Consider the following 24,346-nt stretch of genomic DNA (forward strand, 5'->3'; position numbering starts at 1 on the left):
CTTTGTCCTGAACTCCATGAAGAAGGAGAAGGAGATGCGGGAGAGTCAGCTGCATGGCCAGCACTTTAGCCTGGAGAACACCGAGCACAAGATCAAGAGAACTAGTGATGGAAACCAGGACGAGAACCCAGTGGATGTCAAGCCAGCTGAAGGTGGCCGCTCCCAGTACGAGCCGCTTGACCTCTCTGTTCGGCCTGATGCAGGAACCCTACCGGGTGCTTCTGTCACCATCCAGGACAATGTGGCCTGGCATGGCTGCCTGTTCTGCTCTTTTACTACTGCCTCTGTTGAGCTGATGGCCCTTCACCTGCAAGCCAACCACCTGGGCAAAGCCAAGCACAGCCATGGCAAAGAAGCTAAAGACCACCTATTAGGCGAATCTTCTAATACAAGCAAAGCCTCTGGCCTGATTCCTCCTCCTCCTCCAGGCCTTCTCCATTTGCATGAAGGTCCCCCTTCCAGAGAGCGCGAGCCCGAGTCTGGGGAAATGAAGAGCCAAGCTAGTTGGTCTAACCACCTGGACCAGAACCCACTTGGAGCATCCATGAGCACATACTCTAGTGACTTCTACAAGCCCTTTGCCTCAATGTATGACAGCTCTTCCAGGGGGCCTGCTGGATTCTTGGACCATCAGACAAATCAGGCTAGCGATGTAGGTGGTCAAGATGAGCTCTCCGACAAGGCCTCTTGTGGTGACATGGAAGCATCTGAAGAGCGGGGAGGTCAATCTGAAGATGAGGAAGCAGGACATGAAGACCCTTTATCCAACCCCACAACCATAGAGCGACGGGTGCGCTCAGATGACGAAGAGCCAGAAGCCGAGGAGGATGAAGAGATGGAGGTGGGAGATATGGATGACGATGATCGCATGGCCCTCCGGATGCATCCCGAATCCCCGTTGTCTGGGAAGGATGGTCAGAGGGCAAAGATGTCCATGGGAGCCCAGGGGCATGGCCCTTCTCCTACTCATCCACCCTGCCTAGAAAAACAGTGGCAGCAGCAGCAGCAACCCAGTTTGGGACTCCTCTCGTCAGCCGGCGGTCCTCCTGGCCTGCTGAAGCCTGAGCAGGCACACCTAGAGCACCAGATGAACATGCTGTCTGTCCTGCGGGCCTACAGCTCTGAGAACCTCGCAACCTTTAATGGAGGCCTGACCGGCAACTCCAATGGTGGCGGCGGCGGTGGAAGTAACTCCAACATGAAGAGAACCGACCCCTCCGGTGAGTGATCCATCACGCTCTTTGCAGCCTCAGAACATTCTGTGTGCCCACAAAAACAGTATGCTAGGTACATAGGTACATTTCCTCTTGCACCTTTAAGACAAGAGAGCCCAAAGCCACATTGCAGTGTTATACTTTTGCATTGTAAGGTTGCACAAAGCAACCTTCATGCACAATATCACTTCTCTAGCCACCAACAAACCAATAAAACCCTCTCAGTAGAAAAGCGAGATTTGCTTTTGAGTGATTTCAACCTTATTTCAAGCAAGTTTAGAGACCATCGGGCCGACAAGCAGCAACAGATTAATCTTTATTACTATTTTATATTACCCGAGCTCCACGGCCCTTCTCCTACCCTCCTTCCCTCCCTCCCTCCCTCCCTCCCTCGACTGGGATTAAGGGTGTCTGCTTTAGAGCCGAGCAGGACCTCCGCTCCTCGTGTCATCCCTGGCACACAGCACTTAACTATCTTAGCTTTCATAAGACCTCTCCCTGAAGCCCATTACTTTATAAGAAGCAAAGATCTATGGCCCTGTGAAAAATGAACTGTCAGCTTTCATGACTCTGCGAACGTTACTAGCGCTCCTTGAGACTGGTGTGTTGCGCCGTGCCCTTTCAGACATTTCGGTGATAGAAAACTGCAAATGAAAAAATACTGGGTGAATTGAACTTGTAGTGCAGGTCGGTCTGAAGTAGTTTAAGGTAAGTGAGTACTACAGCCTGCAGAATTTTGCTTCTGGGTATTCCTTTTCCCTCTCAAATATCAGGCAGGTATTTCTGGCAGTTAACGTTATTCATTTTGCAGAAATAAAACTGTCTGCCAATATAATGTATGTATATTCCATTTTGCTCTCTGTCTTAATATATTATTCATTAAGAGCAGAGTCTAATTTTCAACCGGCGTATTGAGACACATGCTCTTAGTTTAGAAGCTTTACATTAGTGTTATTGCTTCTAGTCGGCAAACACAGAGGAGCGAAGCAGACATTTTATTTTTGCTCCAAGGATACTTACTGCAAATAGATGTAAGATTAAGGGGAAGAAAAGAAAGGCGAACGCATTTCTAAGAGACTTGTTTTATTAAGCAGCTTCATTCGCATAAATGTGCCTTAATACTTTTTTTTGTTCTTTATAATTCAGAACAGTTGGATGATTTGTTTAAGGCACTGTACTTTTGTGCTTGCGCTGTGCATTGTGCTTGATTAGTAAATAGGAATTAATCAACACTGACTACAATAAAGGCGGAAACTGAGAGATTACGCTTGCGTTGTTGCACACCTTCCATTGTTCTTCTTCAGAGGTGTTGTGATATAGGAAGCGTATGTAAGTGAAGATTAGATGTAGACTTTTGTTATTCTGTAACATTTGGATCATCGTTTAACACTCTTGTCTAGTGAACGTGAGTCACTCACGCTCACGTCAGTGGAAATGAGTCAATAATCAAAGTACATCACAGGACTCCACACAACTTTCAGAGTCATTTTTTATTCAAAAAACAAGGAGCATATGGAAAACTGGAGAGGTGAGCCTGCATTTCTCAAAGAGTAAAGGGTGTATTTTCTTGTTCCGAGCCAGTTAGGGTATGTGGAAAGTAATGAGAGAGTGGATAGGTCAGTGTTGTCTCTCATGTCGAAGGAGGAGGTGTTGTACAGTAGGGGAAGCAGTGGAACGAGAGTGGTGTGCGTTTCATTTTCTTCCGTCAAAACAGTTTACATTAACAATTAATGCTGCTTTTGACCTTTCAATTATGGAAAATATGTCTGTCATGGAGGAACCTGTTGCATTTTTAATATTCAGATGGGGTCATTCTCTGGGCTGAAAATGAATGCCAGTTTTTTGTCCTCGTGCTGAATGTCTCGTGTTGTAATATCCTCCTTTAATCAAAAGACATTTGAAAAGTGCCCTCGTGACGTACTCTCCTCCTGCCGCAACAGCAAGAGACTGACCTTTAGAGATAAGGCTTTGTCTCTGGAACAAAAGTTTTTTGTGGAACGTTTTTAAAAGCTTGACCGTTTGGTGCTGGTGGTTGGAGGCACATGTGGCGGGTGACGTGTGCTGGCAAACAGCGAAGGCATGTCCGAGGAATATATACAGTAAACGCATTGACCGAGAGACACAAACAAAGAACAGAAACGTAGTTTATTCATTGCTAGGAGGTGTATAACAGTGTTAGCAATTGCCTTGGCACTTCAGCTTTGCACTGTGTGGGTGTGAGTGAGTGAGTGAGAAAGAGAGTAAAATAAAATACAAAATAGAAAGTGTGCCTTATATACCTATGGATGGTGTTCGTGCTCATTGTGCTGTGGTCATGTATTCGCTGATGGTGAATACAGCTGCACAATTCTGGACGAAGCCATCCTGCTCAAAGCCCTGATGTTCAACCTTCTGGTTCCAGACCACAGTAGCACAACAGCAAGCAAATACAACAGTCAATAGACATTTAATACTGACCAACAAGCATTCCACTCAGACAGTCCACAAGCATCAGAAGTAAATCAATATGAACTGTAACTAAATATACTATGAAGAATATAGGAAGAATATATATAAGAATACTGTAATCATTATTTTGGTCCATATACTGTTTGCAATTGATTGCTGTAAATATTTTCGTCTATTAACTTCTCCATCTAAAGTTTGAAGTTAGAAAAGAATGTACCATTAGATATTCTCTGCTTTTTGAACGTATTACTGGCAAACAAACACGGCCTATACATTTTCATTTAATATTAATAGCACTCATTTTTCATCTAGAATATAACTCAGCATTAATTAATGTAAAATATTTACACTGAAGTACATTGTATGCATCTGTTTTTACGTATTTAAGAGTTGTGCATGGATAGATACTGGTTGATAGATAACGGTTGATTCAGGCCCTCTGACCCCTTCCCCTCAGGCCTCTACGACTGAATCGAGTGTAACCTGCGAGGAAGGAAAATGTGATTAGCTAAAGAGATTTTGTATTGAGTTTGTATGCAAATAGAGCATATATTATTAAAATACGTTATCCTCTGTTGAATAGGGTGTGTGTAGGTGTCTGGGTCTCATTTTTGCAAGAAAGTGAAAGGTGCTAAAAATGACGTTCTTCTGAATATTGTAGTGCATATACCACATTATAGAGCAGAAATCAGGAGCTGTGTCTGTCTTCTAGATGCTTCTTTCTGTCTTTCCACCACACACACACACACACATACACACAAAACAAGTTCACTTATTTGCATCCATTGCATGTATTCTGTGTGGGTAGGCATTTAGATGATGGTAATTGTTAACACCAGCTCACATATACATGAAGCATATTAATCAAAAGGATCTCTGCTGCTGAGTTCTCTCTGATGCCTCGGCCTATTTGTAGTCCAGTCGATTAGACATGTATTGTTCAGATCTCTTAATGGTCGCATTCTATTGTGCTGGGGACCCTTTGTGTAAGGCTATCATATAATCAATATGCAATTGTGTCAGTGGTATATCTTTATGTATACAGTCTACAGCCTGTATTTCTTTTTTCTTTTTTGGTTTAAAATAGAACTACAAGTTGGTTAAGTTTTCCAGGATATGAGACACAAAATTTATCAAATAAGCCTCAAAATAGGCAAGAGATGATGGCCAAAAACATGTAAACACTTATATGGTTCTCAATGGTTCCAGCTGTTAAAACCTGAGTGATGTGGTTGTGGTGGTTGGGGGGGGGGGGGGGGGGGGGGTTGGTGTGTGCTGCACTTTTGATATGAACGGATAAGACACAGCAGTGCTGCTTTTATTTACACCCCTGCTTAAGTGAGAATAGTCCACCAACCACAGGACCAGTGTCCTCTGACCAATGTTGAAGGACTATAAGAGAACAAACACAAACTGTGCAGCAAAAGATGCAGAGGAGACACTGTTTCTGACCAACAGGACCAACGAGGCAGGTGTGTCTAATAGAGTGGACACTCCAGCAACCCCGCTGTGTCCGACCTGTGTAGTGTCGCTATGGTGCTGACAGTGATCCACCACAGATAAAATGGACGTTGAGTGTAGAAACAAGGGGATGTCTTTAATGTTGTGGCTGATTGATGTATTCATTGTCAGTGCCAAGACAAAATCATTAGATTTCTGGCATACATTAAAAGCCACAGATGCCCTTTTTGTTTAAATCTGGCTTTGGCAAATACACGTTTTAAAATATGTATTAGAAAGATAAACATTTAAATATCATGAAAACAATAATACAGTTGGAGATATAAGGTTTTGTCCTTACACTGCCGCTATTCACCAGACCAAGGCCAGTATCTGTTCAGAAATGTGTCCCAAGCTGGTTAACAAATAAAAAACATTTAGAGAGAGAGAGAGAGAGAGAGAGAGAGAGAGAGAGAGAGAGAGAGAGAGGAGAGAGAGAGAGAGAGAGAGAAGATCTCTTATAGTGAAGAAGTGGCACTTGAGAGAGAGAGAGAGAGAGAGAGAGAGAGCAAGGGGGTGGTAGAGATGAGATCACTGGTGTTCTCTGGTGTCAGTGTTTACTCGTTCTCCGCAGCTATCCCTCTCTCACAGCTCTCCAGGCCACTCTCTCTTGCCCTGCTGATGCTGCTGTTGTTGTCGTGTCATTGCTGCTGTTGTTGTTGATTGCTAGGTAAACCGTTATCTCCACTCGTCCTCTCTGGCTCCATTAGGAGCAGTGAAAAATGCCCCTGCTTTTCATTCTCTCTCTCTCTCTCTCTCTCTCTCTCTCTCTCTCTCTCTCTCTCTCTCTTTCTCTCACGCTCCATCACTTGACTCTGTGAAGGTTTGTGTGTGTGTGTGTGTGTGTGTGTGTGTGTGTGTGTGTGTCACCCATGCATGAGCCACAGAGCTCTGCCTGTTGCTTGGTCAATTTCTTTAACACAGGTCAAGAAACTTTCAGTAGCCTTTTATTTCCTGAAATCCAAATCTATTCCACATTTTCCAATATATTTTCCCCTCATTCTGGAGCATGGAAGCAGAGATGATTGACATTATTCAAAGCGTAATCACTGTGTTTGTAACACTGTACACACAATACAATACACTTGACTTGACTTTGACTTCTTTATGATTGATTGGTTGAATTCTACACTCATCTGAATTTAACCAGTCAAGCTGCTGACTCTCTCGGGATTCTAGGATTCTGCATAATTTAAATAAAGAAAAATAACAAAAATAAATAAAGAATATAAAGAAAGTTCAAAGAAGGTTTGTAGTGCGATAAAAAAAAAAAAATATATATATATATATATATATATATATATATACATTACATATACATCTATATATTATTATCATACAGAAATATACATGTGATGCATGAAATATTGACATTAAATGTATTATGAAATAATTCTAATGTAACTGTAAAATATATGTTTGAGTTCTTTGTTTAGTTCCAGTTTAAGGGCAGGACTAAGTGGTGATGGAGGATGAATTTGGGATGAGGGATGAGGTCAGTTGCCATGGTGCACTGTGTGTGTGAGGTCCTGGCACCTCCATCAGAGGAACACTTTCAGATGTTTACCGCTAGGAGCTGGAAGGTGCCACTTTTGCCACCCAATCAAGACATTCCTCGAGCTAAGGCTGGAGAGAACGAGGGAGGGGAGGGGAGGGGAGAGACACACACAGAGCGAGAGGGAGCTGCGGATGGATCTTCTACCTTATGATCCTAGTTCATAAGGCCATGACACCCCCCTGGTGGAAAGGCTGTGAACCCTGTCCCCATTCTCTCCAGTTCACTCAAGGAGAATGACAGATGAGCAGTGAATGAGGAGAAAGACACAGAGAGGGAGAGAGAAGGAGGGATGGAGGGAGAGGCTCACACACACACACACACACACATACATGAGAGAGAGGAAATAAGTCATGTAAAAAGAGAAAGGGTTATAGGAGATGCAAGAGAAGACAGACATATTGGGAGCGAGGGACACAGAGACTGAAGCATTAATATACAGGAGGGAGAAGGAGTGAGACTGGGAAAGACATAAAGGCTCCTTTTCTTTTCCCTCTTTCTCACTCTCTCCCCCCTCCGTTTTTTAAGAGAAGAGTCTCCCCCCGGGTTTATCAATTTTCAGTGGCTCCTGAATACATCATTGCATGCTTACTGAGTTCAGGCGCTCAAGCACAAAAGCTCAAGCGCTGAAAACGAGACAGTAAATCCACAGCATTTATCAAGTCCACAAACTACTTTGAAAAAAGAGAAGAAGAATGGAAAAGTAGAAAACCACAGATGCGTAAATATACTGAAGGAATCTGTGGCATTTTCTTGCTTCTCCATACTGCCAATCTGCTTGCCAGTGCACATACTACTCCTTTTGTGTGTGTGTGTGTGTGTGTGTATCTTGAGAAGCAAAAGGGGGTCGGTGGTTACTTGTCTCTTTACTTGTAAGCAGTGTTCATGTCACTAGTGGCCAATTATCACTGTCAGGAGGCTGTAGGATCAGACTCTTTCCCTTTGTGGGTCGCGACCTCACCCTCATGCAGGTCAAAGACAGAGCTGGGTTTTCTGTTAGACTGTCAGACAGTAGTCTCTCTCTCTCTCTCTCTCTCTCTCTCTCTCTCTCTCTCTCCCTTTCTTTCTTCACACATAGTGTATATGTACATTTTTTCCTCATGTGCATGTCTGTGTTCTTCTCTTTCTCCCTTCACTCTTAATCTCTAGCTCTATTTTCCTCTTTCTTCCTTCCATTCTTTTTCTTTTATTCTTGTTCTCATTTCTTGCAACATTGTCTCTCTGTATTTCTTTTCTGGATGTTCTCTCTCTCTCTCTCTCTCTCTCTCTCTCTCTCTCTCTCTCTCTCTCTCTCTCTCTCTCTCTCTCTCTCTTTTACAGTACTCAGTGAATGTGGTACTAAAAGGCTCATATGTGTGTGTCCCTATGAACAGGTTCTTTAACGCTATTATGATAATTAAAAACATATGGTGCCGGTGCCAGGCGGCATGTGCTCACAGATGCAGAGGATCAGAGGCGGCATTAGATCTTCCTTTACTCTCTCCTCATACCCACAAGTGAGAGCACAGAGACATGTGCCTCGTACATGCACATAAACACACACACACACACACACACACACACACACACACACACACACACACACACAATGTATTGTACATTCACAAAAAAAAGTGTGCACACAAACCTTATAACTCAGACACATGTAGTACTTTTGAAAGAATGTGCAGACTGGATAAGCACAGGCTCAAGGCCAGGTAAGAGACATACTTAAAATACTTGTCTCAGTACTGAGCAAAAGTCAGAGACCACCCATTCATTCTATTATTTCCTGGTAAAATTCCCTTCCATTAAGATGTTATACATTTTTCAGCTTCCAAATAAAGCAATAAAGTTTTTTTTTAAATATTTACAAACAAGGACACTAAAGGACACCTGAGTATAATATTAAATGTATCTATATTTTTGATTCTAAGGGTTCCAGATCTAAGAATTCCACTCTTAGTTATTTGCTTATGATCCCAACAGAGTTTTGAAGTGTGGAGTGAGGGGTGGTCAGTCCATTGTTCTTAGAACACTTACAGCTTTTGTGTTTTATCTGCATTTTTTGTCCATTTCGTTTCCTCAGTAATGTTTTCTTGACAGAGACACGAGTAAAAAGATGAAATGTTTCAGGTACAGTTTTATCTGAAAATGTAAATAAATGAAGAATGGCCTCTGACCTTTGCACAAAGCAATACATTTAAATCTATTTTCTGGATCTGAATAACAAAAACAAAACACAGTGCTCTAGAAGTGCAAACAAAGAAGCACTCACAGGTACACAAATTGAATTATACACACAAACACACAACTTCATTATTGCCTCTTCTTGTCATCTTAACGGCTTGCTCAATTTACTACCCAGTAATTACCACAGTCTCCTAATTCACAGACAAGTAGAGCTGTTAGAAAGAAAGAGAGTGAGAGAGAGAGAGAGAGAGAGAGAGAGAGAGAGAGAGAGAGAGAGAGAGAGAGAAATTAGTCAAAACAAAGATAATTTTTATGATTTCTTCTTTGTTGTTGTTTTTATTTTCCATTCGTTTCTCACTGTCATCTCCGCCCTGGTGAAGAAAAATAAATAAATAAAAAAAATTATGACGACTTTAAACGTGGTGCTCGGCTGCAACTTGGTAATTGCCAGTAATAGTGTCCTCATCAGGTGGCTAATTAGCTGTAATATGGCTTGTGTTAGAGTGCTAGCATCCACACTGCCACTGCTCAGGCTACTGTGGAGAGGTGGGACCGGCCGGGAGCACGCTGATGATGCGAATGGCCTGAGGGTCAGCGAGGACGTGTGTATGTGCACATGATGCACTTTAAGCAGGATATGGCCATTTTTAAATCTTTAATTCTTTGTCTTTGATGTCAGGATTGGGTTGTGATTGGGTGATATTGTGAATATTCACCCGTTCCCTACAGCTCCTTTGTCCCACCCATTTGTTTTGAATTTTGTGTTTGTGATGTCACAATTAGAGACTGCAGCCTTTAAGCTCCGCCTATTAATATGTTGAAGTCAAAAGGAATGTTTCTGTTGTCCATCTTAAAAAGCACAATGTTTTGCACAATAGTTATAAATGAAATTAACTTATTTTTGACATATTTAATCATCAGAAGGCCTAAGAGATAAAAAATAACACACGAGAAATACAGACATGCGTGTGTATGCTGTAAAATCATGATATGGAATTGTTGTGGTGCATTGTCAGGCAATAGTAGCGTTTACCTGGTCATATCATTATCCTCAGCCTATTCTACTCATGTCTGCCTGTAAGAACAGAGTCAGCCTCAGAGCACACTATTGTGCTACATTTAAAACCTGTCAAACACTCTTATTGTAGTCTAAAGGCAAACTCCTGACAAGGCACATCAGGCCCATCTCTTCTTCTCCCACGCCTCTCCCTTCTCACAGTTCACTGCCACAGGGAAACTCTCTCTCTCTCTCTCTTTTGTCTCTCTCTCTCTCTCTCTCTCTCTCTCTCTCTCTCTCTCTCTCTCTCTCTCTCTCTCTCTCTCTCTCCCTCTCTCTCTCTCTGGAAGTGACAGACAGTGTTTGTGCCGTTCTCCTCGCATTGTGCGGGTGAAGGCAAGGCGCTATTTTCACATGTTCAATATTACCATTTTAACTAGCACCAAGGTGAATTAACACCTTGTCACTCAGTCGAGCAAATACTAGTTTCAAAGAGCAATTAATTGTAATAGCTGTTGTCAAGCCCACTGGATGGTTACCTGTTGCGCTCCCTCTGCAGCTGTGCGAAGCTCTAAAAATATTTTTCCCTTGCTAATTTCCCCTGATATCAACTTCTGCTGGGGCGGTGAAAGCCTTTGAAAAAGGCCTCATAATCTTCATCTCTCTCTCTCTTGCTCTCTGCCTCTCTCTCTCTCACTCTGTCTAATACCTTGATGATGTGGGCTTCATCATTTCTGGCAGGGAGTGAGAAAAAAAAGAAGTCAATGAATAAAGTATCAGGTTCCACCCTGAAAAGAAAGGAAAAGGAATATTCAATGCTAATGACAGCAAAACAATTATGCTATTCATGATATTAGAGGGGAAAAAAAGAGTAGACCTTGGGAGATGGGAGAAGAGAATATTCTCACCGGTGCTGTAATCACAGTGTGCTATTGCATATGTCTGTTTATTGCTCTCAGATCAACCGTGTATTTTTAGGTTTTTTGTCTTTTTTTGAAAACACCAGGTGCCCTTTACGTGGTGTGAATCAATACACAGTGTAATAGTTTATATTAATTAAGAGTATTTTATGTGATTCGATGTCATTATAGTACATATTGTTTTTTTTAATAGCTTTAGAAATTAAAAAAAAATAGTGAGAATGGTGAGTGGTCTATTTTTGTTGCTTCTTTTGGAGATACAAGGGTTTGATGATGTGTTCTTTCAATGCAGAGTGATTTCAATAGTATGCTGTTTCTATATTTACACGCCATGCACTCTTTTAATCAGGAGGAGGATTTCCTGGTATTTTGACCTGCAGAAATGCTCCAAAAGGACTCTGAATAAAATGGTGTTACATTAACTTTCATTAAAAGCTTGCAGCAGGTTTTCCCCTCTCCTGTAAACTCGCTATTTCAGAGACATGGTATTTTGTTGCACTACTGTGGAGCTATTCTTCACAGGCTGGCCCTGTGACCCAGTATGGTTTGATATAATTTAGCGACTGCTCTCTTTATTTCAGAGTTTGTGTTTTTTTTTTTTTTGTTTTTTTTCCCCCCTCTGTGCTGGTGCCGCAGACTTTGTTTCGGTTTTGAAATATTCCTCTTAGCTCTGCGACTCCACTCCTCAGGCGCTCTTAGATGTAAGGATGCAGTCTCGGAGGGCTTGTTCTGATAAAATAACGCTTCCTGCCAGTGCACAGGTACACCTGGCGCGCACACATACTTCCACACAAAATAATCATGCTTGCACACAACCGCACGCCAAAGAGTAATGAGCGAATATGCCCCAGCTTCAATGCGGTGAGGAAGCACGGGCGCAGGAACATATTCTAAAAAAACCGCAACTATGTCAACTTTTATTTTGCCTTTTATTCCACATCAATGGCAGGCGAACGGCACGAAGTTAATAAAACAAAACAAACAGTGCTCAGCAGCAGCGACAGGGGTGTGTTTTGAGAGGTAGTGCAGCAATTACAGACAAAATGTGTCTTGTGCTTCCATGTACTGGCTGTCGAGCAAAGGAAGAGCTGGTCCAATAAGCCATGTTTGATTCAAACATCAAACAGGGAAGAGGGGGGATATAAAAAAAAAAGTTCCTCTAAAGAATGAAGGAGAACAGGGGACTGCATATAGAAATAAGCCAAAAACATTATACCATTAGCTGTTAAAAAATGCACTTAATTCCTCTGTAGAGATGGAAATAAATAGCACGCGCTCACGCATTGTTCCATGCAAATCCCGTCGACTGGATTTAGAATGGTGTATTGTTTATTAGGGAAATATGGGGGGAGGTGGGAGAGCTCTCGTTCTAATTGCAGTAATTTAATCAGGATTAGAAAAGGTTACCTGGATGAGGCGACACTGCAAGGACACAGATGCTTTAAGAGCCACAAATACACACATACAGCTAGATGTGATGGGTTTTAATTCTTATTTAAAAAATCGTCTTTTATTTGCTTTTTTTTCCGTAAATGTTGCACTGTGACGCTAGCTCTGGCAACAATGCCACTCTTCTTTGCATTAGTAAACAAAATGTTCTATTGTTTCTGCTTCCCTCTCTCTCTCTCTCTCTCTCTCTTTCTTACACACACACGCACACATTTTCTCTATCTCTTACTTTCTCCATCTCTCTCTTTCACTTTCTCACTCTTTCTCCCCAACCCTTGTTAAATAGGAAGAAAAGAGAATCCATTTTAATCTGATTAATAACTTAGTTGATCGCATATAACCTAATTTTCATTCAGTGCTGCCCTTGTCCGCCAAGTCGTGTACAAAATGACCTTTGAGTCGCCACGGCGAACATAAAGCACAATAAGAGCCATTGTGCTGTCAAAAAAAGCTGAAGATGTTTTATATCATTGCAAAAAATGTAATACGATTTTTTGGGGGGTCTTTTTCCTTTCCCTTTTTTTTTCCAAATGTGATGCTTCCCATAAAAGGCCACCTTCCAATCAAGAGGCCATTAGGGGCGAGACTCGAGTTTCGTCAGGCTTTGGGAGATGGGAACAACTTTTCCTGGGCTTTCACAGTAATATGAATCGTCCTTTTAAAACAGATATGGTTACATATTAGTTTTGAAAGGTACAGTAACTGCCTCCACTTTAGCTGCCTCCAACAGTGGCCCTTTTGTATCCACACAAACTCAATAACTGGCTCTTAATCCCATTTTACTTCACCGGCTGCCTCACCAACACTCACACACACACACACACACAAACAAACAGAAAACTCACCATATAAAGGAGCATTGGCTCTTTAAGACCTGAGAACTGTAATGAATTTGGGCCTGAAACACTCTCGATCCCGGTGAATGTGCTCTTAATGTGACGTTTCCACCTTAAGCCCCTGCCTTTAGTTCACAGCCAAACTTTCAGATGTTATTTTCGTTTTGCCATGAAGATAAATCTAAGTGCGTTTTACTGGTATTATTAGCAGTTTCAAAAGAAATCTAGTGAGATTTAATTATAAACAGAGGAGAGAAAAAAACAGCGGACACGCATGCACACGCATTCACTCACACAGTCCTGCTCACACAAACAGGAAATATGAATGAAATATTTATGAAGTGGGCTGATGACTGCATTCACCCATATGTTTCATCACTGCTGCAGTTTACAGGCAGCACTAATATGATGAATTTCCAATAACAGAGAAGACTGTTACTAGAAAATGCTTCTGAATAATAATAATAATAATAAATATATAAATAAAATAGACAATTTGACTGCATACATAGGGACTTTGTAACACACATATAAACATTAAATAGGAAGTAATTGGTAACATTAATACAGTGGCGAGAGTAATAAAAAACACCCTCCTCACATTAGTTTAGGATTCGATTCCTAGCTTAGACAGGTGCACCACTGCACCCCAAGAAATGTTAACTTCCATAAATGTGAATAAATACCACTGTTATAAACATTTAACATCAGGAGTTTGAACAAATTAGGGGCATTAGGTGCAAGATGACTTCATAGGTTTTATGAAATGAAAGATGTTGTTTTGACAGGAACCTTAAACTAAATGGTAACACTTTATTTGAAGGGCAGCTACATTGGGAGTTTTATTCCACATAAGCATTGCATAATGTATTTATAAAGCAATACTCAGGCACACATGAATAGTTGAATAGTTTGTGCCAGTGTCGTGCAGTTCCAGTGAAGATGGCTTGAATTTAGGTTCAATTTATGTTAAAGATTACTGCTAAATTTATAGTTAAATAAATATCACTAAGTAGTAAAGTAATTAGGAATGTTTTTTTACTTGATGTCCACGTGAGTATGACTCTTCCTCGTTCTGTCACCTTCCTTTCGACAACTCTTTATTTTGGTGTTGAATTGCGTCCTGGAGAGACGAGTCGGTCAGCAAAGATGAATCTTTCGACATGATTCAATGGGCAGCAGCTCTTATAAAATCACGTCCAGCTCGCTGCAGTTTCCAGAAATTGTAGGAACTTTTATAGTTTATAGTTTTTATTAGAGCTGGCACAGGGAGAGAAAAAAAAAGGTTTGAGGGCTTAAGCAGTGGATTAACACCATACTTTAAGATAAATCTTTTTTAATGTGTAACTTCATCCCCGCTCATTCTGGGAAATCTCTCTTATTACCCACTTTATATCACCCTTTGTGACCCATTTTCCCTCCAACTTTAAGCGCAGCGCTTTTTTCTCCTGACAATCCACCACTCTTTTCTGCTGCCAGCTACACAAACACATTCCTTAAGCTTTTAAACACAGAACAATGGACAAGCACATAGCTGAGCACATTAATGCTTTTGTAAATGGAGAATGAGAAAGTGTGTGTGTTTGTGTGAGAGAGAGAGAGAGACAGATAGAGAGAGAGAGAGAGAGAGAGAGAGAGAGAGAGAGAGAGAGAGAGAGAGAGTTGGGTAAAATGCAAGAAGAAAAGAGATAAGCAGAGCTTGGCTGCGCTGGCCTCACTCCCTCGCTCTCGCAACATCCCTACATCTCTCTCAATCCATCCTGTCCAAAAAAAGAGAACAAAAACAGAAAACGAGAGGGAAGAAGGGAAATCTCTTCTTTCCATCATCAAATCCACGCTGATCAGAAAGCGGCAGACAAACGGGGGACTCAGTTGCCAGTCCCTAATTGACAGCACAAGGATTGGTCACACTTTTAAGTAGCGTCCCATAATGGATTTCCATGTTTGTTGCGCTTTTAACTGCTGCTGCAAAAAAGGCAAAATGTCTCTTTATTAGCAAAAACAACAGCTCTCTCTTTTCGTGTCCTTCCCTCTTTCCCACTCCCTTCTATCTCTCCCTCTCTCTCTCTCTCTGTCTGAAGACGGTGGCTGCCACCCTGCTCCCTGTTTGTTTTTTTGCAAGGTCAACTCAGGCTGACAGTTGACAAACGATCTCAAGATGGCCGCATCATCTGTCCTGTATTTTTTTCATCTTTTTTTTTGGAAGTGGGGGGTGGGGATTTGGGGACGATAAGATGAATGCCATGTATATTTGCCATGTACTACCACCCCCCCCCCCAACCCCTCCCGCCTCATCCAGAGTGATTTTCTGCTTGACGCTCTTATCAGTTTTGGAAGGGAGCTCTGTGTGGGCAGGTTGACTGAAGTGATTTTTCATGGCGAAGAATAAGAAGCAAAAGGAGAAGTTGCGCTCCTTCCCTTGCAGGTCCCAAATCTTTCTGATCTGGACTTCGCCTGCGCCTGCATCTCGGCGTGCGGCAGAACTTCAGCAGCATACATTGATTTCTGTGTCTTCTTTTTTCCTTCTCCCCTTTCACAGGTGTCTTGCACCATAATTCAACATCTTTGAGATCAGTGGCCCCTTTTTTACCATAATTTTGTATTCTTATTTTTTCTGAAAAAGTTTATTCAGCATCTATTTGGTTTTCTCTCGTAGAAACGTCTCTCTTTTGAATTCAGTCACAAAGTAACACAGAAACACTGTGAAATTAAACACAGTAAAGGAATTAAGAACTAAATATGAATGTAGATTACATACTTCTGTAGGCATTAAAGTACTATGTTTTGAAAGTACAAATCCATCCAGTATGTTCAGTGTAACTAGCTGTTATCTGTTAGAATGGAATTCAAATATTGCTCACAAACAACTCCCTAAACTTCTCATTTTAATCATTTGATAGATTATTATTTTTTCCACTCCTTGCCATTGTTTGCAATCATTTATTTGCGATTACAGCAGGAAGAGAAGAAAAAAAAGCAAGCAATGACGGCCACTTCAACATTGATAACAAAACACAGAATACCTTTTAATTACCTGACTTCTTCTTCTATTTTTTTTTTGTTTGTTTGTTCGTTCTTGTTGTTGTTTTTAACGTGGTTGTCATCTCTGAGACAATACTTTCCTGCTTGTGATGTTCTTATTATGGTCTCATTTGGATGCCTGTTCACTGCAGGTAGTCCTCCTCTACCCCCCCCCCCCCCCCCCCCCCAACCACCTCAGCCAAACAACACCCACCTTTTCAACACTCTAACATATCTTGTTTTTCATAAGGTTTAATTGCATTAAAAGATGTGTCGTGGAGGGGGGTTGTGGGGGGGTGGGGGGGGGAGAGGTGTCCTCGCTTTTAAAACCACAATTAGGTAACACCCTGTCAGGGGTTTTGTCTGCTCGTGCTTGACGAGTGTGTGAATGGAAGTGGTGATGATGATGGTGATGACGGTGATGATGCTCACTCTGCTGCAGATGCTTGACAAGGCGCTTGTTACACCACTGACAGGTGATTCTCGTCCTCATGCTCACCTGTCCACACACACATACACCCATCACCAGTATTCAACTTCAAACTCATCAAGCCATCACATATTGTCACATTTTTATAGTATAAATATACAATCAGGAGCAGACGTTTGATCACCCACTGGTCAAATTAAATATTTGATTTATTTTCCACCTCCATACGGAGGATCTACATTTATTTCCCCGCAGGTTTACAGTTTCTGTTTGTTTACTGAGTTTAACATATTGAAATTAATCCTAAGATCAAATTAATTTTTTTGAAGATGTGTGGGTGGATGTGTATGGATGTTTGTGGATGTATGTGGCGGTGTGTGCGTGGCGGCGTGTGGCTCCGTGTGTGTGTGTGCTGTACGAGTTTGTTGCTGTAAGAGGGGGGTCCTTAACACTAATGAAGCATTTTCACATGAATCCCTTCTTCTCCCCCATCTCTCACTTCAACTTCTTCTTCATGTGACAAAATGAAAAGGCTTCTCGTTAATTTGAAAAACAACATTCAGCAACTTTTATCAAGAGTGAGCGAGCGATCGGGCGAAAGCAGCGGGGAGGCAACTTTTCCTTTCTCTTTTTCTTCTCTCGGTCTCAAAAGAGGAGTTTCCGAAATGTGGACCGCCGACTTGAGACCACTGTCATTTTATCAAGGAGGAGGATGATAACGGTAATGATGATGACGATGATGATGATGATGATTATCCTGGTGATGATGATGAAGAAGAGGATGGCGGTGATGATGAGACAGCTCAGGAGCGGTGTTTCTAGCGCGCTGCCCATCTGTCTGATTAAAACGCTCTTGCTTATCAGTGTATTCACTTACACACCCGTCTGGATAGAAATACAGGAGGGAGGGGGGGAGGGAAAAGTTAGAGAGATGTGCTGCGGCCTGATTTGGTTAGTGCAACATGATAATATCCAAATAGACACTTTATGAAAAATGATGCGCTCGGCTCATTAAAAAGCTGTCCGGCCCTAATGCCATGGATCGGGCCGCGGAACATCGGCTTTTGGCTTTGAATGCAGAGACAGCAGTATTGGATAATACACCTCAGAGCTGACGCAAGGAGACAAAGCACGGAGAGGAAAAGTAATGATCATATACAAATATCAATAGGAAAGAGGGTCAATGCTAAAGAAGACATATGGCTATTGATGTTTGAATAACAGTTGCGCCGAGCAATGAGAGAAAGAGAGAGAGCAAAAACTATAATATGTTCTCTGTCTTCTGAAGAAAAAAAAAACGGAAAGGCTGTAGAAACAGTTAATGGAAAACACCCCAGAGGCAGAAATCAAGCTGAGGGTAAGACAACAACACTCTCCATGCGTTGTGAACAAAACCACAAATAAATATATAATCGTTTTAGTGTTATGCAGGTTTGTTCTAAAAGACATTATCAGCCTGGCATTGCCTTCTCAAGAAAAAGAGCATTTGACAGTGCAACTCCCTGCTGAAATAAAGAGGAGGAAAAAAAAGAAAAACGAAGAAGAAGAGAGGAAAAGTTATGACTTCAAAAGTGTTTACTCGCCGCATTTTTTAATTTGTCTGGGCATATGCAGTTTATTTGCATTTCAAATATGTGTATTTGAAGCAGGTGGTTTAAATGCCAAGATGCGAATTGATGACAATCACCTCTACCATAAGCGTCAAGGGAGCCGTACTCGCGGCTGACATTAAAACTAAACGAACAGCGGCTAAACAAACACACGGAAATGGAACTCTTTTCCACCCCCCCTCCCTCTTTACCCCCGCATCTGCATTTTTTTTTTAACTTTTAATATTCATGTACATTTAAATATCAGCCCCATATAGAGCTGAGGAGACAGCTGCACGCTTAAACGGAATTATACTTTGCCTTGGTTTAAAAAAAAATACTAGTGAAAAAAGGAGAGGAAGGAGAAGTAAAGGAAAATAAGCACCCCACGTTTGGCAATAAATCTGTTCAGCCATGAACAGCGTCAGATATGCCCTCCCCGGGTTTCATCGCTTCCATATTCATTTTTGTAATTTACAGTAAATCCAATAGCTGTCAATCATGAATTAAAAACTCCAAATTTACAACGGGAGGAAACAGCTGCTTCTACATTTACAGCAAGACCACTCTAAAATATTAAAGACATGTCACCCAGCTCGGCGCGGCCCTACATCTGTGGCCATCTGTTTTCTATTAAAACATTACACCCAAAAAAACAGCGCTATTTCCACGCTTTTAGATCAGCCCGGGAAAGCTGAGTGACAGAGTAAAACCTCCCGACGTGATTCACTCTCATTCACGGCGACAGCAGAGGAATAAAAACCATAGACATATTTACACAAGACAGAGAGAGGGGGGGGGTCACGTTTTCAGTGACCCGGGCTCTGGTCTGAGAAAGTGTGTGTGTGTGTGTGTGTGTGGGGGGGGGGGGGGGGTGTACGAGTGTGTGTCTGTGTGACAAGTGAACAGCTAATGTCAAAATGGAATATATTCAGTTGTCTGACAATATTTCAGCCATTGATTTGTTTGGATGGAGGGGGGCGGGCACAGATAAAAAAAAAACAGAGAGAATGAGAGAAATAGAGAGAATGGAAAAGAAAGAGAGAGAAATTGCAAGTGATACTGAGAGAGAGAGAGAGAGAGGGAGGGAGGGCAGGCAAGGGAGCCTGAAAAAGAGATGCTGAAATATTCTGTTACAGTGGATCGGCAAAGAATTATGGTCGGTGTCAAAGGTAAACAATTACAACATCGTGAGTCACTTTTTGGAGTGAGGGCAAAGGAAGATCATTTCTCCCTCTCTAATAGGTAATTTCCTTTGTCTTTCTGAACACTATTTCACATGTTTCTGCCTCCTCAGGGTGGTCTTCGGCAAGAGAAAAAAGACAGCAGAGAAAAAAGGGAGAAAAAGGAATAAAAAGAGCGCGCTCGGCCAAGCGCTTTTTTTTTTTTTTGACGAGCCGTTTTGTTGGGAGAAGGCTGCCAGCGCGGCCCGGTTTATAGAAGGGAAGGAGTCTGTTTGGCAGATCTCTGAAAGACAACACACAACAAAGCGCAACTTTTCAGGACCCTCATTCTGAAGAGTCGTTGTCTGGTGTAATATAGTAAAGAGGTTGTTTGCTTTTGGGGTTTTTAATTGATGGAGTGGAGGTGCGGCTGGGGTCTTTTCTCATCAGTGGGACTGTGATGTGGGAGCTGCTGTGTGAATCATTAGGATATCAGTGTAGTGCCAGTGACAGAGACGATCTGATTAACAAGCTTTCTGGGTTTTTTTATCTCTCTGTTTCCGTCTTCTTCTTCTTCTTTATAAACGAGAACTCCTGCTGCTGCAGACGAGATCTCGCTCTCTCTCTCTCTGTCTCTCTCTAGCTCTCACACACTCTCCATCTCTCCCTCCCCTCTCCACCTCCTCCATCCTCCTTTTCCCCCTCCCACTCCCCTTCCAGAGATGGCGGGAGTCACAGGTGTGTGACAATAATTACACATACACTCAGAAAAAAATAATGTCATTTCTCTCCATTTAATAAGTTAGCAGTAAAATGCAGGGATAGGGTGGGGGTTGGGGGGAGGTGGGAGTGGGGTGGGGGGGTGCACAGAGAGGGGTGGGGGAGCAGGCTTAAATCTTATCTGATAGCAGGGCCTCCCTAACTCAATCATATGGCTCTTAAGAACAGGACACTGGCAGCTGGGGCTCGCTAATATGCATGCAATATGTGTGTAAAACGATATGCTTTAATTTTGAGCCCACTTTAAGCGGCAACAAAATCTGTTTATACGGGAGACATTTAAAAAGAGGGGGAAAAATAAAGCCTGTTAACTCCCTCACTCCCGCCAAGCTGCGACATCTGTTTAGTCTTTTTCTCATCCCACCGCTCCAAAGCGTAACATTTTAAAAGAAACACTTCCTGTCTCCGCAGCTCTCGCGCTGCATGCTCCGTGTGTGCGATTTCAGCGACTTAAAGAAACAGTTTTGATTAAATATCTAATTTACACCAACTTTTCTGTTAGCCCTAATATTAGCTGATTAGCAAAGACATGTTTGGTTTTCAGAGTTTGCAACTTCCACTTCTGGAGAAAGGATGCTTGTACCAAAATGTATATATTTGCATATTAAATTTGACAGTGTGTGTATAGAATTGGTGTTTTTGAGCAGCCAAGCACTGTGTTAGATCTTAGAAATCACTTGATAATACAGCCACCATGTTACAGTCCAGTCCACTACAATTACAAAGACTTTACGACGTAAGAGAGAGAGAGAATTCTTGATGGATTGACTTTATGTTATTATTTATTTCACTATTAAATAGGTTCCTATTTTCTTTCTGTAGCTGCAGCTTTATTTCTTTGTGATCTTCAACTTCATTTGTTGTGAAAGAATCCCAGCCCGATGGATTGCACACTGTTTTCTTGGACCAGCACCATCTAGTGTGTGAGTGTGTGTCGCCACTGGCTTTACCCAGAGAGCAGGAAGAGCGAGCGAGGGAGAGAGGGCCTTGGGGGTAGGAATACAGGAGGGGAGGAGGAAGGAGGAAAGGGAGGGGGGGGGGGGGTTAAACTTCAAAAAGCCTCCGACACAAGCTGCCGCTGGCCCTGACCACTCTACAGATGCTTTTGTTCATCTTGCTCTCCCTCTCCCTCACTCATTCTTTCTCTCTGTACCTCACTCACACTTGCCTGTAACTCACTTACCCTCTTACTCTCTCAATCACCCATTCCTCTTTCACACACTCTCTCTCTCTGTGTCTTTGGTGATACACACTGTGAACAGATATCAAAGTCGCTCTGTCTGTTAAGACTTCAAACCCCCAGCCCTGTCCATCAACCCTAATCATATCGGCACCCCCGAAAACGGAGAAGACGTTCTCCTCCAACTGGAGTGGAATATTTGATCTGTCCTCTTCAGGAGGATCAACAGACAGAAATCTGCGGGCGGAAGTAGAGCTGAAGGAAGGGCAGCGCTTAGGGGGGCGAGTGAGCACCAAAACACTCCAATCCACTTCAGTCCTTCCACAAAAGGCTGAGCTTCCGAGACAGTAACTGGATAAAGGGAGCTCCGCTTGTTCTTCAGGAACTTACCCAGCATGAGGTTCATCATCGTTTGACTTATGCTCTGCTGACTACAAGGCCGGATCCCGAGGCACTATTGCCCAGAGGCAAACCCAACAGTGGACCGCTAGTCTTCGGTTACATGACTGCGAAACTCTTAAGTTGTGGCTCCACCCAGAGAAATGTCTAATGAACGCTGTATATTTAAATATCCTCAGCTTTCAGACTCAAACTGCCATTAGTGTTCCCAGCCCTGATGGGGCCTGATGACCTTGAGACTTGAAAATTCAACCCTTAGCGGTTTTTAAATCTTTTTAATCGAGATTACAACGGCGTACGCAGACTGCCCCCAGACTGAGATTGTGACCCCGACTTCTGCGTGCATTTGTAAAATCCTTTTATGTAACAGTTTTTAAGTCTCAAAGGAAACAAACTTGTATTTATGAAGTGAAAGGCTAGGCCATTTCATACCACGTTGTTTCATGTGAATGTGTTTTTGTTGTTGCAGAATTAATGCATCAGCTTTGTTCATTTCCCTGTCAGTTCAATGGCCCTCTCTGTCAAAATAGTAGTTTTGCTTTTTTTTTTTTTTTTTTTGGTGGGTTTTTTTTCTTTTGCCATGCTGAGTGATGAATCCCCCGAGACCCACTGAGATGGTGTCAGTTTTTCATTGAAATATAGGCTTAATGTGGGTCAAGAAAAGAGGCCTCGCTGTAGTCTGTAACTTGCTACAGTAAGTGTCTTGATAACAGCCTCACCTTAGTGCTTTCATACTTATCTGTCCATCTGTTTGCCCATCACTCTCAGCTATTATTAGGCGCAGACATGTGTCATATCACGAAGGCTAGCACAGTATACTTAGCTCTTAAATCCCTCGTCTGTGAGATCAGACTACATAATTACCTATCGTATTAAGCACACACACACACGCATGCCGACAAGCAAGCATGTAGCAGCTGTGGGCATTAGTGCCACACAAAAGTGCCCAGGGGCAACAAGTCCCAGACCCCCTTAGAATGTCTGAGCATGGGTGTACATTTAGTATTGGAGTCTGTTTTTCACACAGTAATGCATTATATGACATAATTACGAATCCCACTGAAATTCGCTTAAATTAACCCTTTAAATGCCGGGACGTACATAATTATTTGTCCATATCTTTAGTTGTTTGTGACCCGGCACTTACACTGACCCCACGAACGGAGGTATTAGGACACTTGCACTATTTAATCATCGCTTACCTTTAATGATGTCTGGCTCAGTGGGTTACAGTCTAGCAAATTCTTACTAAACTCTAATATGAGGTAGTGCTTGGCCCTGAAGCAATGCCAAGTGCATCAGCATGCCACGTGCAGCCATACACACTTCGCCCTTCAGTGTCTTCTTCTGTAGACCAGGGCTGGCATTGGGAAGAGTCCACGCTAACTCTTTCCATTCCTTATGACTCATATTTAAAGCCAGTAGTGTAAGAGCTCATAGACAGATGCCCTAATCACCCTGCTGCATCCCTTAAGATTTTCCACTTCCATCGAGTTGACTTTGTGTATGTGTTGGAGGCTGTGTTTAGAAAGAGAACAGCAGATGATCCCCTATTAGTTGTATCATCAGACAGCATGAGTCCTCTTCATTATCCTTCTTTTACGTTATATAATTACTGCGTGCCCTTTACCTAAACAACACATCGTCCTTGTCTCCAGAATGAAAGTCTATTTAAAGGCCTACGGCCTATACCCTACTTTACGAGTCTAAGTAAGTCATAGACTGCACGTCTCTGGATATTTCTACATTAATGGAAAAGTAAAAGCAACCGAGGGTGATATTCGTTCTCATGTAGAGGCTTGCCTGCCCATCAGTACATCAGTAGTGTCCCTGAATAATCATTCAAATGAAGGGTATGTGTGTGCATTGGACTCCATGCTCCTAGCAACTATTGACACAAACAAACAAATTAATTAAGTTCATTTTTTGAGGGGGAGAGTTGGGGGGCTGAGGGGATTTGCGTTGGAAACAGATGTCCATGCGCACTCCTCTAGTAGCATTTCTCTCCATCTCTCCACGCTAAGTGACAGTGACGGACAGCAGGCAGCCTCTTTAATAATTCACTGTTTCCTAATCATTTTTTCTCCATCCCTCTTGCATTGAGAGCGAGAATGCGATTCCCTGACAGGGTTATGATTGCACAAATCCCCATTAAATGTCCAATCCACTGGGGAAAAGGAGAAAAAAACATACCCTGATGTGCATTCCTCTTATTTATTTATCTGTTTGCTACTTTATTTATGTATGCCTTTGATCATTCAGACTGGACATGTAATTAACACAAAGACGGAGACACTTGCGTGTGAACTGACTCACTCGTAGGGAGGGAGAGGGAGTAAATATAGAGACGGAAAAAAATGGAGAAAAAAAGGAGAGAGAGGGATAGAGCGAAGGCATATTCTCATTGCTTGTGCACACCTTTATTTCCGAGCTGTCCTTGTCCCACTTCGTATTTGGCTGGAATAACACGCTGAGTGTAAAAGCCAGCAGGAGGAAGGAGGAGAAGTAGGCCCCGTCGTCTTCTCCATTTCTCCCCAAGCCCGGCGACGCGACGCGGGTAAGTGAGCCTCAACTGACCAGAAATGATTTGCCTCTGTCTGTTAGACACGTAATGGAGTCATTTAACTAGTCAAATTAGGAGCTGCAGAGATGCAGCATGCTTCATTACTGGGTTCCAATGGGCACCATTTTAC

General features: G+C 42.3%; 1 protein-coding gene across 1 annotated transcript in view; it reads left to right on the top strand.

Annotated features, from left to right (window-relative positions):
* Nucleotides 1-24,346, top strand: part of LOC136678741 (zinc finger protein 536-like) — a 207,698-nt gene that overhangs the window by 144,446 nt on the left and 38,906 nt on the right. The window contains 1 exon segment of the mRNA XM_066656865.1: nucleotides 153-1,220. Coding sequence (XP_066512962.1) covers nucleotides 153-1,220 — 1,068 coding nt within the window.

Source organism: Hoplias malabaricus, chromosome Y (assembly GCF_029633855.1).
Source record: "Hoplias malabaricus isolate fHopMal1 chromosome Y, fHopMal1.hap1, whole genome shotgun sequence".
Classification (NCBI taxonomy): Eukaryota; Metazoa; Chordata; class Actinopteri; order Characiformes; family Erythrinidae; genus Hoplias; species Hoplias malabaricus.